At 37.5% G+C, this 15,951-nt stretch overlaps 1 protein-coding gene across 1 annotated transcript; it reads left to right on the top strand.

The window, feature by feature from the left end:
• Nucleotides 1-960: 960 nt before the first annotated feature.
• On the top strand, nucleotides 961-15,506 carry tbx20 (T-box transcription factor 20). Its single transcript, XM_059338969.1, has 8 exons — nucleotides 961-1,139; nucleotides 2,325-2,562; nucleotides 3,680-3,844; nucleotides 5,002-5,110; nucleotides 8,051-8,209; nucleotides 8,965-9,041; nucleotides 11,421-11,533; nucleotides 11,898-15,506. Exons 1-8 carry the CDS (start codon nucleotides 1,010-1,012, stop codon nucleotides 12,224-12,226), a joined length of 1,320 nt encoding a protein of 439 aa, XP_059194952.1. The 5' UTR covers nucleotides 961-1,009; the 3' UTR covers nucleotides 12,227-15,506.
• The last annotated feature ends 445 nt before the right edge of the window (nucleotides 15,507-15,951 follow it).

Below are 15,951 nucleotides of genomic sequence, written 5' to 3'. Positions count from 1 at the left end.
TATTAAAAACAATACAAGAAGCCTCATCTACATAGTATTTATTAAAAATACAAGATTTCACAACCATGCACATGTTCAAAACAGAGATAATATTTTATATTTTGGGACGTAAACACTGAATTTCTTCCACATTATTTGGTGATACTGACAGTTGGCGGTTTATGGTTTTATATTATATTAAATCTGAGTTTATGTTGGACTAAAATGAAAATATGTGTGTATATGAGTGTGTGAAGCTGTCATCATCACCTCACTGCTGCCATTAATTATCAAATAGCACCATCTTGGGCAAACGTCTCTGCCGTTGACTTTGTGACTCCCAACATGTGGTCTGGGGCCCTCCTGGGGTCCATGGAAGGGCTAAACACATAAAGTAAATTTCATACTTTATATGAGTGCAAAGAATTATATTTTCCTCACCGTATGGTGGCCATTTCCCACTGTCATCACCCCGGCATGGACTGTATGAAGTCAGATTATTATTCCTCTTACAGCACACACTCTCTCCAGGGTCTCTGGCTTGAAAAACCTAAACCCCTGACAGCTCCAGGATTTTTAATTGGCCGCTCTGTATCAGAGCTGCTGTGGGACAGTGGGAGTGTGACGTGGAAGCAGAGGCAGTGATTGGAGGGCAGGCTGGAATTATAAGGGGAGGGTGAGTCTGACTGGAGCTTCCCAAAGAGCAGCCGGCCTCAGATCTGGCACCGCAGGACGTGCACAAGTCAGTGGAGTCAGTCCGCCTCCTTCTTCCCTCACCATGCAGCCAACAAGACGCACAACTCGGCAGTGACAAGTGTTTCCAAAGTGGCGAGTATTTACGCGTCTGGGCGAAGAGATTGTGTGCAAAGAGCGAAATCGTGGACAAACTGTGCGTATTTTTCATTTCGATTTTTTTCCCCCCTTTGGAGCCAAAAATAGGCGGAGTTGAGCGTACCGGGTGGACTTTCGTTATTATTATTCTTTTTTATTTAAAAAGGGGAATATTTTTGGTCCAAGCCTTCTCACCGACATGGAGTACACGTCATCCCCGAAACCGCAGCTCTCATCCCGGGCAAATGCTTTCTCCATAGCCGCCCTGATGTCCAGTGGGAAGCCCAGTAAGGACAAAGAGACGGAGGAGAACACCATCAAGCCTCTCGGTAAGGATGGAACTTGGCTGGGAAATAAAATAAAATAAACATTAATTGGAGTTTAATCCAAGTGATTTGGTGCGTAAAATTACAGCCGTTTATGTTGTTTTACGCAAAATTCCTGACAGTTATTGGAGGTTATCTAAGTTATTCAAGTGAGGGAATAGGGTCACAGCAATAAACACAAGTTGAATAAATACCCAAACAGTCAAATAATCTGGATGTTACAGCACAGTACAAGCTCAAAAGAACACGCATGTTTTACAATAAATAAAAGAAAATAAATAAGTGAATAAGGAGAGAGAAAACATCAGCAACATTATTTTACAACCAAAAGAGAAAACGCAAAGGTATATTCACCAGTGAGTGATTGTGAATTTGAGTCTATTGTTAAAATTCTATCTTTAAGCTTTTAATTATGTGATTGAAAACACAGAATGGAAATGTGCAGTAATTCTAAAGGATGAGATGGTGATTAAAGAGTTTGGCTGACACGGTGCTGTTAGTTTGTGTGGATCATATCAATTTTACCAAAAAAAAAATGAAAAAAATAAATGTCAATACTTCTCTGGATTTGGAGCAGAGTTCTGCCAACAGTGAATATCATTCTGAATTATATTTTTATTTTATTTTCTGTAAGTAACCTTATATGTGTCATTTCAAGCTTTTATTTTGTTCCAACAATAAACCAGTCATGGGTTGCTGCAGCAAACTAAATGTATATGTTTTTTAAATGAATAAAATACTGGCAGAACAGTTATTTATTTATTTTAGATTTTTATATTTAGAATTTGAGTGAAATTTGAGTCTTTCACCTGAACGATAATCATGATTGTTTTGGAGCTAGATTTAAAAGCTAATAAATATTAAATGTAGAGCTACAAATATCCCCGTTTATTTAACGTTACCTTGGAGAATTATATGGAGCAGTGATGATGATTTAGTAATAATAACTATAACAATAAGATGAAATATAAAATGTATTAGACTATTTTACCAGATGGTAAAATACAAGCAGGCTCACTGATTTTAACATGTTATTCTTTTTTTATTCCTCGATGACTAAAAGATGCTGCTGTCGTTGATGACAACAGTAATATATAATAATAGCCTAATAATAGTAATATTAAAAATAATAATTATTATTATTATCCTCATACTTTTGTTTATTCCCCTGTTTCTATGGAAAAAAAGAACAATTTGTGGAGAAGTCCTCCTGCAACCAGCAGTCTCTGGCTGACCTGTCCTCCCTGGACGGGCACGGGGACTTCAGCGGGAGCGCGCCCGCGGTGTGCACCGAGCCGCTCATCCCCACCAATCCCGGCATCCCTAGCGAGGAGATGGCCAAGATCTCGTGCAGTCTGGAGACTAAAGAGCTGTGGGACAAATTCCACGAGCTCGGCACCGAGATGATCATCACCAAGTCTGGACGGTAAAAAAAATAATTATTTTATTTCAATTATGTCATTATTATTTTGTGATGAAGTCCTAGAGTCTTTAGTCCCATACAAGATGACGTAATAATAATAATAATAATAATAATAATAATAATAATGATAATGATAATAGGCCTAATAATAATAATGGAAGCAAGTGTTGAATAATTGAATGATAATATAAAAAAACAATAGGTGATCAAATTTCATAGAAAGGGTAATTTAATAATTCTATAATAGAAAGATATTTACAACTTAAAAAATGATATATCCTATATATATGAAAAATAATAAACCTTACATGCTCGCTGTGAGTTATTTGCTAACACACCTGACCTGCAGATTTTACGTAAACGTGCCATCGCCAATGTAATGTTATAGATAGTTTTACAGAAGCTATAGATTAGTGCCATATAAGGCCACAGCGCATGGATGCCCATTTAATAGAAATTAATTTATTTTAATAAACACATTTGATTATGTCATGAAAGAAAAGCATATAGTCAAGACTAGAAAAATATGTAGTTTTTGATTTTGTTGCATAAAGTTATATAGCTAACGTCATATTTCTGCACGTGCGTGTAAATGCATGACATAAAAGCATAAAAGGCTGCATCCTCCGCCGAGAGCAATGAGGTCATAGTTTCCGCAACTTGGGGAGGTTTTGCAAGCTACGGTACAAATAATAATAATAATAAAAACCCGTACACGATATGTATTTAATTAGATAATTCGAGTATGTTTATACTTTATTTTCAAGTATTTGATTTTAAGTAGGCCTAAATAAAAAATAAATAAATAGCCTAGGGGATTACACAAGGAACCATCTCCCACCAGAATGTTATTCCGGGGAGGCTTTAAAATAGCACATGGGAAATAAAACGTACAAATAATTGAATAAACAAGGGGAAAAATATAATTAAAAAAGGCTACATAGTTATTATCAAAATTTTAAGTGATGATGATTTGATTTGGCATAAAGCAACATACACATGCTTGTCTAAATAATAGGCATAATAATGATAATAATAATAATAATAATAATAATAATAATAATAATAATAATAATAATAATTGTATTAATAATAATTTGACCTGTCGTTTCTTCATCAGGAGGATGTTCCCCACCATCCGGGTCTCTTTTTCCGGGGTGGACCAGGACTCCAAGTACATCGTGTTGATGGACATCGTCCCAGTGGACAACAAGCGGTACCGGTACGCCTACCACCGCTCCTCCTGGCTGGTGGCCGGGAAGGCCGACCCTCCTCTGCCCGCCAGGTAGGCTACAGCCTCAGCCTGCACACTCCTCACTGCCAACCTGAACAGAAAACAGTCAAAAAAATCCTCAAAGAGAGACACAAACATAGGCCTATATTTGTCTTAAAAGTATTTTTTTCATCACCGTAATAGAAAACAAAGAGCAAGAAAATGAAATAATTCGGAAAACCTCAAAAGCATAATTGAAAGTGTGACTTCTGGCTATGTGACATAGGATTTTTTTTCTTTTTATATTGAACATCATCAACAGCTCCTGAAGAAAAACTGAAGGCTGTGCGAGGCCACCACCCTAATGCAGAGCGATGAAATAATTTAATATTTACCAGGAAGCATCTGGGAACATTCACGTCATGCTGATTGATGTTATGAAGATGTCAATTCAAGCAACAGGGCGGCTCAAGTTTTTTTGTTTTTTTTGTCAGCGGAAGTCACAATGACAGCGAGTTGTTTTTTTTTAAAGCAAACTGTGGATTGTTTTGGCTGAATAAACATAAAGAAATTAAATATAATTAATAAAAATAAAAATATAAAAACGGGTTTTCGGGATGTGGGTTTTTTATAGCTGACAGTGTTTTTAGAGTCAATACACTCTGATTCGACCACCGAATAAGGATAAGTAAAGGACTCGCTATTATTTCACCAAAATCTTCGTTTCATAGGCCTATAGCCTTTTTTTAAAAGACGTTTTCGTGTGTCTGTTTTCTTGATTTTTTTTGTTTTTATAAGAAGGCACTATTACACATGACTTAAGTAGCCTATTTTATAAATCCTGGTTTAGGTCCTGCATGCAAGCGGTCGAAATTACAATACACAGTACAATAAACACATATCCAAATGCGTTTATTAACTAAATCGAAAACATTTCTTAGGACGAAGAAAAACATTTTTTGGGTTAAATGTTAAATAGCCTTAATCACCACAGGCGGACTGACAACGAAATAAAAAATGATCTGCTTTTAAGATCTGCTTTTTTTGTTGTCTGTTTTCTGTTGTTTTTGATCACACGTATTTTAAAAAATCAATCTAAACTGACACTTATAATTTTTCCAGTTAACGTTGGTCAGAAATGTACGTTGATTGGTTATCAAATACTGTCTTCGAACGCCTCTCAGCCAATCACAGCTGAGGATGTGACCCTGACCGTTGTTGCCATGCAGGTTGTACGTGCACCCGGACTCCCCGTTTACCGGAGAGCAGCTCATGAAGCAGATGGTTTCCTTCGAGAAAGTCAAACTGACAAACAACGAACTGGACCAACACGGACATGTGAGCACTTGTTACTTTATTCCTTCTTTTGTCCCAAGAAAAAAGGGAGACTGTTAACCCACAGTAACAATAACTAACAATTAAAGAGGTTTAACCGTTAGGAAACTTGAGCATTACCACAAATGCAACTTAGGGCTGGGTGATATATCGATATAAAACATATATTATTATATATAGGCTATATATATATATATATTAGACCATATCACATATATCAATATAGTTCAATTTATCTTTTTCTGTATAGATTCAGGGTTTGTAATATTTAGTTCTTTTGTAATGTTCGTTATTCTTTTCTCATATAAATATATTTATTTCAGTAAAGGTTGGCCTATTTTATTTCATAGTCTATAGATATTTTTTTATTCAAATTTGCACTTTATGGAGCTTTGATTTTTTTTTTTTTTTTTAAAAGGTACACTGTTGTTATACAGTATTTATATCCACTTAAATAAACAGTTTCAATAAAACTCCTTGTGACATGTCATATTTGGCTTTGACTTTGACTGAACATTAAATCTCTCACTTTGAGATAAAAATATTGGGATATATGTCATATATCGATATTCAGCCTTAATATATCAGGATATGACTTTTGGTCCATATCGCCCAGCCCTAATGCAACTTTATACATTTACTTCACTACATTTTAGGGGCAAATATTGTACTTTAATATTGTACAAAAATGATTACAAATGTTTATAAATTTAACCACATGAAAGTATATTAAGTAGTTAAAATTAGCCAGTAAAAATCAGTAAAATGTTGCCTACGTAAATGCACAAAAAAATAATAATACAATAATACTTTTGAATAAAAAGTATTATTACCACACTGTTTATGAATCTGTCGTACATAAAGGCAGTCTATCCTCAAATATATGCCCAACAGAAAGGCAATTACCTTGTGCCTGCCAGCACATAAACTAGTCATAGGCTAATAACACTGTATCTTAAATAACTAGCCATATTTTGAATTCCTATGTGGCTTGTTTTGTCGATTAGAGATATGTTGAAGCTAGAAAGTCATATAAAAACGTCCATGAATAACCTGTGTCTCTGTGAAGTTAAAAAGGCCGGTGTGACATTATAATTACTCCCCTGACAAGAGCAAATTGCTCCTTTAATCCTTCTTACACTGAAGGGTTCAAGACAAGTACAAGCAGGGATAAGAAAAACATTTGAGAAAGAGAAAAAAACTTCTAACGTTATCCATTTATTAACAGAAAAAACAGCCAACAAGGTAACAATTATTGTCTTGTCCGGGCTTTTTACCAGTCCAAAAATAGCTCCATGACACCATTTACATGGTAGTTAAATACAGTGAATCAAAAATGCTGTATTTCTTTTAGTTATTTATTATTATTATTATTATTATATTATTATCACTAATCCACCTACAACTACTATTACCAGTACTACTATGAAAAATTATGATAATAATAATAATAATAATAATCATAATAATAATAATAATATAGTAATTATTATCATTATAAGCGAGTGTTTATAATTCTTTTTTAAAGAGTTTTTTTACTCTACTAAATATGTTATGAGTATTGAAAACTAAAGTGCCTCAATCATTGCAACATTAATTAAAATAATTGACTAATATAATAATAAATAAATGTATGTTTTTATAGAGAGACATACTATAACAAACATAATTAAAATGACATACATTTGTACTGTATGACTGCACATAAAAAAATATACAAAATAAAACAATACTAAACATACATAAATACACCTCCAAATGTCCTTACACCAGTCAGAAAACCAAGTAGTTGTTTGGACAAATGATTTGATAAAACGCTAATATTATTTCTTAATCAATAAAAACTTAAAATAAAAGATAAAAATGATCCACTGAAATAACCATCCCCATTGTCAAACATTAAATCAATTATTTAAATCCAGCTTCTTATAGAAAGCCTGCATTCTTTATGTCAAAATACACATTACATGCACATTTTACTTGTTATTTTGCGTCCTGTTCAGTGGTTGAGAAAGACATAAAGTGTTTTCTGGGACACAGCCAGACAGGCTGACTGCAGAGGAAAACTCTCACCTGCAGCTGCTGCAGTGTTAACAACTTTATCTGTTCACACTCCTCTCCCTCTATTTATTCACCTTCTTCTGCCAATGCCGTTTAATTCTTCGTCTCTAAGCAGTTCACCCTCCTCTCTCTCTCTCTCTGTTGTTTTTCAAGCTCAGTTGTTTGTTCTTTCTCTCTTCTTTTTTCCCCTCCATTTTTGTTTGCCTCCCCGTCCCTTTCAATCCGTCCGGTAAGTCGGTCGGATATGTAGGCTTTCCATTCAAAGTTTATGCAAAGTGGCAACAAGTCAGGAGCAAAAAAAGAAACAACGATGAAGCTATGCTCTGTCATTTAACATTTCACAAATGTTTTAACATGTTTTTACTTTTTTAGATTTATTTTAATATTTATTTATTGGTCTATTTATTTAAATGTAATGTTTTCGCTTCTTATTGATACAGTTTTATTAAACTAAACTAAACTATTTATGAAACTATTCTTTTTGAGCACTTTAAGAATTTTTTTAATTAAGTTTGTTTATTTTTAAATATATCTAATACATATAAAAAATAAATAAATAATGAACTTAATTCTTCCCAAATAATTTTGTTATATACTTTGGAGTAAATTGTATGTAAACAAACTTTCCCGAAACAAGATTCATTTTTTTAGCTAGTTTCTATAAAATGTCAGATACTAGTGAACTCTATAATTTCCAGAGCTACAGGAGATGTCTTCAAGCTGCTTCAGATATTTTAGTGCAATGATATAAAACTTGTCACCTTTTCCTACCTACTTCAGCACCCACCTGGCCCTGATGTACATACATAGATTAGTATGTACGTGTGGCTGTACATTTGTTATTGATTGTCACTGATTGTGGCTCTGCTCGTCCTTCTGCAGATCATCCTCAACTCCATGCACAAGTACCAGCCGAGGGTCCACATCATCAAAAAGAAGGACCACACCGCCTCGCTGCTCAATCTCAAGTCTGAGGAGTTCCGCACCTTCGTCTTCGTCGAGACCGTCTTTACCGCCGTCACAGCCTATCAGAACCAGCTGGTGAGTGATTGACGGCTGGCAGGGACCAATAGGCATTACAGGCCATGTGTCTGTTGATCCACTCTGCTGTTGGTTCCCACTACATTTTAAAAAAGCTACAATTTCGTTTCATAGCTGGGGTTTTTGATTGCCTCACATGATCTTCATCAGTAGATGGAGTTTGCACAGTTTACATTGACATGTAGAAGGTCAAACTTTACTTTTGTTCCCTTCCACTTATAAGGACTTCTCACCTATGCTGGCTTAAAAATCGAGAGTGAAAATTAATTGTTGACCTGAATTAAATCTACAAAACATGAAAGGATCTGTAAATAAAATTGAATTGGCTTGAGCAGCACAAAACAATCAATTGAATGTATAGGTCGCAAAGGGTTTTCAAATCATTACATTCAGTTTTTATTACGTTTTTCACAGCGTCCTTACTTTTTTGGAAATGGGGTTGTGCTTAAAAGTAGGCAGAGTACCTAAAAATTGTATTTAAATACAACGGTTAAACACATTTCACCACTAGCAGCAGATTTTAAAGGACTTGTATGAGTATCAGGGCCATAAAAAACCTTGATTGATTGGAATTTCTGTCAGTTAATAAATATGAATAGCTTTAAAGCCGGGGCTCTTTTGTGTTTGTAGAGAAGAGAGAACGGCTGCAGGAAGGAGCATGTTGAGACGAAGACGGGCTGTTAAAATATTCTCAGCAGGGTAAATTAAAAAAGGAGAAACGCTTACACTTTTCTCTGTCCTGCTGTGTTTCCCAGATCACCAAACTGAAGATTGACAGCAACCCGTTCGCCAAAGGTTTCCGGGACTCGTCGCGGCTGACAGACATGGAGAGGTACAGGGGATTCTGGGTCCTGCACCGTTCGTTTACAGACCATAAGATACACAAGAAGAGAGGAGTGAATTCTGTTGTAATTCCTCGTAATAAGCTTTATCACCTGACCCTTTTCCCTTTATTGCATTTCAATCTTTACACCTTACCTTCTGTCTTTATTTTTTCCTTCCTCACTCAGTTTATGTCCTTCCTTTCTTTTCTTCTCCTCTGTGTTGTCTATTTTTAGCCCCCATGGTCCATACCTTCCTTATTTTATTTCTTGTCTCATTCTTTCATTTTTAGTTTTCTTCTTTTTTCTCCTCCTGCCGTCTTCTCTCCTATCTGGTCTTTCCTTCTGTGTTATCCAAAAACTCTGTCTTTTATTATTGTCTACCTTTCTTACCTGGCTGTCCTCTTTTCTCTGCCATTTTTCTTAATTTTATTGTTTCTGAATCTTCTTTTTTTCTTCTTCTCCCTCTGTGTCTTTCATTTTTTTTTTTTTCGTTTTTTCTTGCTCTTTCCTTCTTTCTTCGTCATTTTTTTCCGTCTTCCTTGATTTCTTCTTTTCTTCCTTCTTTTCCCCTCTGTTGTCTTTTCCACCCTATCCTTATCTTTGTCATTTATTGCTTCTTTTGATGTCTTCATTCCTTGTCGTTTTATTTTTCTGCCCTCTATTCCGGACTTCCGTCTTACAGTGTTGTCTTTCCTCTTTTATGTAATTATTTTCTTCTTGTCTTTTCTTCTCTCCAGCACTCCTCCTTGACATCCTCCCTTGTTATTGTTTCTCCATTTTTCTTTCATTCTTTATTTTGTCCTTTATTTTCTCTTATATGTGATTTCAAAGCCCTTTTCACGTAGTGTACCATATTGTTGCCTCACACACACACACACACACACACACACACACACACACACACACACACACACACACACACACACACACACACACTTACAGTTACAAATCCCCGTCCAAAGGATTTTTATGGACGCTGCCAAAACACACACTTCTCGTAATTCCTGATTCCGGCACTACGGCCAAAATCAGCTGACAAAATCAAACCATCTGCCCATTTCCCTCAATCAAACATCCCAAACCAGAGAAACAGAGCCAGACACCCCCTCCTCCTTCTTCTTCTCTGTCTTTCTCTTTTTGAGGGCTGTGAATTAGACCTGATCAATTGATCTTCGGGGAGCTGCAGAAATCACATTAGTCTGGAGTCGGCCACTGCACTAAAACACACTGTAATTCAATTGGCTGCAGTGACTGATTGAAACCAGCATGCCACTCCGCCCCCCTCGCCTCCCTCCCGCTCTGCCGTGCATTGTGGGAGTTTGCTGCGGCCTCTGTGCCGGAGGGGCCCGTCGCTGATAAAAACACACACATTTGTACTCCTCTGCTGACAGATATTGCACTTTCCTAACCTAATTGGAGGGGCGGGGGCTGCAGAGGGGGGGCTGCTAATGTGGACGCATGGCTCTCATGATGCAGACCACTTGCCTGTCCACCCACCCACACACACACACACACACACACACACACACGCTCACTACCTCCCCCAACAATTTGTGTCACTGTGTTTGAGAAGTGCGATCTGACAAGACTCAAATGAGTTAATGCACTTTGTGTGCATGTTCACTATCCCACAACACACACACACAAACACAAGAATCTACATGCTCAGCCGACACAAACAGACACAGAGTGGACACACACGATTTCAGACATGCAAAATAAATATTACATAAATTATAGTATTGACCCATTATTGACTAGTGAGGTTTGGTGCAGGTACACCTGTATTAACAGCTATCAACATATGGGATATTGTGAAAACTCGAGCCAATGTCATTTTAAATATTGTAAACATGTTTTGAGTAATAATGTGTTTTGAGTAATAACGCTAATAATGTGAAATTTACACGTTTAAAAATATAAATGCAAAGTAAAGTTTAATCAAGTGTGTATATATATATACATACATATATAGACATCTATTCTTCTTCTTCCTGACAATATATCTATATTTTCTATACATCTATTTTAATTTCCTATATATACATTTTATATGTAGAAAAGATTAGATTTAGATTTTTCAAAACAAAAAGAGGGCTCACAATTGTTGCCAACAGCCTCTAAAATATGTGACCAATGGTGGGAAAAAAGTTATTTAAACATTTATTTATTTATTTTTATTCTGAAAGATGTCAGCAGAAAACAGAAAAAAAATGCTGTATGTTTTTAATGTTTGTTTTGTAAAGTTATTTAAATACAGGTGAATTGATATTATATATGACAGTTTTATCAGATGAATAAGATATTGGTCCCGTGCACATGTTAAATACCTCAAATGGGAAAAAAAGAGATTTATTTTGGGGCTCTCTCTTCGGCTTTTGCTGCAGGGAAAGTGTTGAGAATCTGATCCACAAGCACTCGTACGCCCGGTCGCCGATCCGAACCTACGCTGGCGACGAGGAGAGCCTGAGCGAGGATGGACACAGCGCACACACCAGAGGTGAGCGGATGAGACGGATCCTACAAAAAGAGAAAAATAAGAATATATTGTGGGATGAGGCTGGTTTATCCTGTATTTTTCTCATTGTTAACAAATTCCATGAAGACCGAAACCAGCAATCTGTTTCTGCAAGCCAGTTGGTTCCTCATGAAGACACACTGTAGTTTTTAGCAATCATGTATTTGTTTGGGAACCATTCTCCCAGATAAATACATTTCCTGATGATTTATTTGGGACAGACTTAAAATAAACAACGGAGGAAGTTTATTTTAGTCCGTGTTTGATTTGTTGACAAAGATAAACACTATTTGCAGCTTTATGCTTTTATCTCAGTACGTATGACTAATATTTATGTCTCCTGCAGGCTCTGCGTTCACCGCCTCAGACAACCTCTCCCTGAGCTCCTGGGTCACCACCACTTCGGGCTTCTCGGGCTTCCAGCACCCACAATCCCTGTCGGCCATGGGCGCCGGCGCCGCCTCCCTGCCTCACCCCATCCAGGGCTCCCTGCCGCCCTACAGCCGGCTGGGCATGCCGCTGACACCCACGGCTCTAGCTGGGACCATGCAGGGCAGCGGGCCGTCCTTCCCTTCCTTCCACATGCCCCGCTACCACCACTACTTCCAGCAGGGGCCCTACGCCGCCATCCAGGGACTCCGCCACTCCTCCACGGTCATGACGCCCTTTGTATGACTCCGTCCTGGGGAGGAGACGGCCCATCTTCGCTCCGATCCTCAATCCAGCGCAACCAGTTATTTCTCCACTCCGGCTCATCACTCCTCATCCTGTTTGTATCGTTCCCCCTGGTCTTTGTAAATAGTTCCCCCGCAGTGAGCGAGATGATGAAGACTGATCCAGAAAATCCAGGAAAAAGAAGGACTGTAACGCCTGCGCAGGACCTGCGGAAACATCAGCAGGTCCTGTGGCTTCTATGAAGACTTTAGTGACATTGTACAAACACTTAAAACCTCAAAACGAACTACAAAACCTAATGCGAGACGATGCAAGGAGCATGTTTGGTCTTGGCCCTTGAAGAACAGAAAGTGGATCCTCATTTTCACAATATTTAGAAGACCCTCTAGAGGTTAAACAGTCCCTCCAGGGTCTCACTGAGGATTTAAAGATGGCAGGTTGCTGTGTGATCCTTCAACAACCTAAGATGATCATTTTTGGAGAGACTCATCTGATGCTACAGTATGTTGGACACCGAGGCTCAGTCTGAGTCTGAACATTTCAGAATCAGCTTACCTCTGTTTTCTAGAAAGCCAGCCATATGTACAGTTCAAACTTCACGCTCTGTTGAAAATAATGTCAGAAACACGTGTTAAAATGCATTGTACAAAGATGAAAATACAACATTTACTCGTAGGAAAATTCTCACTGTAGAGTACAGAAGAAAAAAAATATCATAGGACGCATGCTGACTGCAGTAGACAAACACGCTGGGTGAACTTTATATGACATATTATGGGATGAATAAGCTCTGACCTGGGGCGGGGTGAATGCTCTTAAAGGGCCGGTCACACCAGCAAATAATACAGTGAACTTTAGCAGCAAAATCAATTCATTTTAATGGAAAATGTAGATTACTTTGCAGAAATGAATCACCTAGACTTTGGCCAACATTGCAAATTCCAACCACTGACCGATAGCAAACCGTCTACACGGTTCTGAGCTTTTGAGCGAAGAGCCAGAGAATCCAAAATGCTCGATGCTATTGTAGCTAATTAGCTTTGCTGCTCCAAACACTTTTAGTTAACCTCCTCTGTTGGAGTGGTAACTTCTCCACTAACAGAGGAATGGATTTCACATAGACAGGAGTTGGTGGTGCAAATACGTCATTTGAATTAATTGTGTGTTGGCGATTTAGACAAGAAGCTACTTCAAAGTAATAATCTCGAAGATTTTCATAAAAAATTCTGTTAAATCACTATCTATCACTGAAGGAAGTAACACAGGGATGAAAGCCTTTACATTAACAGTATTACGAACCGGGTGTCTGTGGCGACATTCGTAGGAAAAATAACAACCCGTGCTCACTTAGTGACCACTTTTCATCAGCCATCCAGAGGCAGGCGGAGCTAACACAACAGACTCAGTCTTCACCTCCTTCCTGTGTGAAGCGGGGTACTGTTTTCTCCACTGTCTGCTTGTGTTGTGATTAAACAGTTACTACGGCCGTATAAAAAAAGTAAAGGCAGATGAAGAGACAAAAAAAAAAAAAAAACAAGTTAAAGTGAGATCCAAAGACACTGTGATTACCACTTGGCATCGCACAACAGAACTAAACGGACATCTTCGAGACTGTAACTTTTAAACTGGCTAGTCTGGAGGTCATTTTGTCCTTTTTCTTGAGTGAAATCTTGAAACCGTTATGTCACAGGGGAGTAAAATGCCTATTACAGAAAAAACATAAACAAACGGAGATTGACACAAGAGCAGAGCAGCACCACCTGAAATCCTGGGGGCAGTGTAGCCGATATTTTAAACAAGACACGACCAAAGGACATGACGAAGAATTAAAAATTCGAAGAAATAAGAAATTTACATAAACATGTGGGGTACATTATTACGACATGTCAGCGTCTCAGATGCCCTCTAGTGGACGTACTGCTGAACATCCATGTCAGCATAAAGGAGGCATCACAGTATGCGGGGCAGTTACATCGTTTAAAAGGGAGCATAAATCAGGATGAACTTTGTGGTTACTTTCTGGTGTGACCGGGCTTTAAGTTTGAGGGATTCAACCATAAACATGTTGAGTTCAAATCATCAGTTTTCAAAGAGTCATATTTCATTTCACTGGCCATTAATGGTAGGCCTCAGAAACCTGTTTCCACTGGTGGAATTTGAACTCATTGCTCATGCATTGTAATCTCTTTTAGGTCCACAAACATTTGCAGCATCAAACATCAGTGTTTTTAGTTGACTGCAGCCTTTTAGCAGCTGGTGTTTAGCCGGTGTTATTGAGCTGATTCATGGTTCCATCAGAGTGTGACGACAGGGCGTCCACACCTGCAAATAATGGCTCTCTGCTGCCGTCTCATTTACAACAGGGAGAAAAAGCTTCACACTCAGTGCAGGTGCAGGTGCATAAAAGTGGCAGCTCACTAGTGGAGCATTTTATTTGTAAAACTGAATAATTACAGGTGGTAAACAGATGAGATGGTCCTACCTGGGGTGACAATTAATGCTCTCGTTTTGAATACATTAATTTTGAAGATAAATTATCAATCCAGGAGCTCCAGAGTAAAAAACTCTCCGTCATAGCGAGTAACTTTTGTCTACAACTGAATCCTAAAAACGGACGATATTGATTTATTGCAAATATTAGTATCCGTGTAGAACAAACTGCAGTAAAGAAATATCAATATCATTAAGTAACGGTCTCCATTGTATAGTTTTTCTCCCAGAGTTTTTCATTTGTAAAAATGTTCGAGCAGCAACAACTAAAAATGATTGTATTGATTAGTCTGCTGATAAAGGCTTTGTCTATAAAATGTCAGAAAATAGTTTGAAACATCCATTGTGATCCAAATTAAAATTGCTTGATTTTATGAGCAGCATCCCCAAAGCTCCAAAATATTCAGTTTACAATCATATCATAAAGAAAAGCATAAAATCCTGTCATTTCAAAAGCAGTTAATGTTTAAAAATGACTGAAGTGATAAGTCAATTATTGAAGTACCTGTCCTTTGACTAACTGATGAATCACCTGATTGGTAGAGAATTTAAAAACCTAAACTAACAGAATGAATCGATCATTGACAAATATGCATTTATGAAGTGGCTCAACTCTATTTCATAGTTGTTTTTTAAGCTTTAAAGTATCAATACTGGTATCAATAAACCAGGATCAGGCGCTACTAATTACTTTCTCAACATTTCAAATCCTCTTCACACAGGGGAAACATAAAACTTTTAAGGACACAATATTTGACAGAATCACTGGTTATGACAGAGACTTTTGCAGTGAGTCTGTCCCATTTCATGCACAAAATCTAAATAAATACATTTCTCAGCTTCTCGCGTCATGAAAGCAGCATTTGGACACAACAGAAGTGGAGCGCTGAGTGACTCTGAGCAGCATTGAAACGAATGTATAAAAGCGACACATGAGCTGGTCACACAAACACTGTAAATGTCTCAGTTTGAAGCCTGTTGCAGTGAGAAATGGACAGAAATGTCCTCTTTTGACGCCTTGCATATCATTAACGTGCAAGAAGTTTATTTTCTCTTGTGTTTATTGAGGAAATTTTGTGCTTTGAGCTTTTTTCTTCCTTTGCTTTGGAAATCAAATCTTTCTCCTTTACTGATGTGCAGCCTGAGATCTGTTTGACAAAAGTGTACACATTCACTGAATGCTGATTTCCATCAATGTAAATGTAAAACATTTTTTCCCCGTTTGAACCAGACGC

Source organism: Centropristis striata, chromosome 8, assembly GCF_030273125.1.
Source record: "Centropristis striata isolate RG_2023a ecotype Rhode Island chromosome 8, C.striata_1.0, whole genome shotgun sequence".
In the NCBI taxonomy this organism is placed as follows: Eukaryota; Metazoa; Chordata; class Actinopteri; order Perciformes; family Serranidae; genus Centropristis; species Centropristis striata.
The sequence above is the reverse complement of the archived record's forward strand: the minus strand, read 5'-3'. Positions and strand labels throughout refer to the sequence as shown.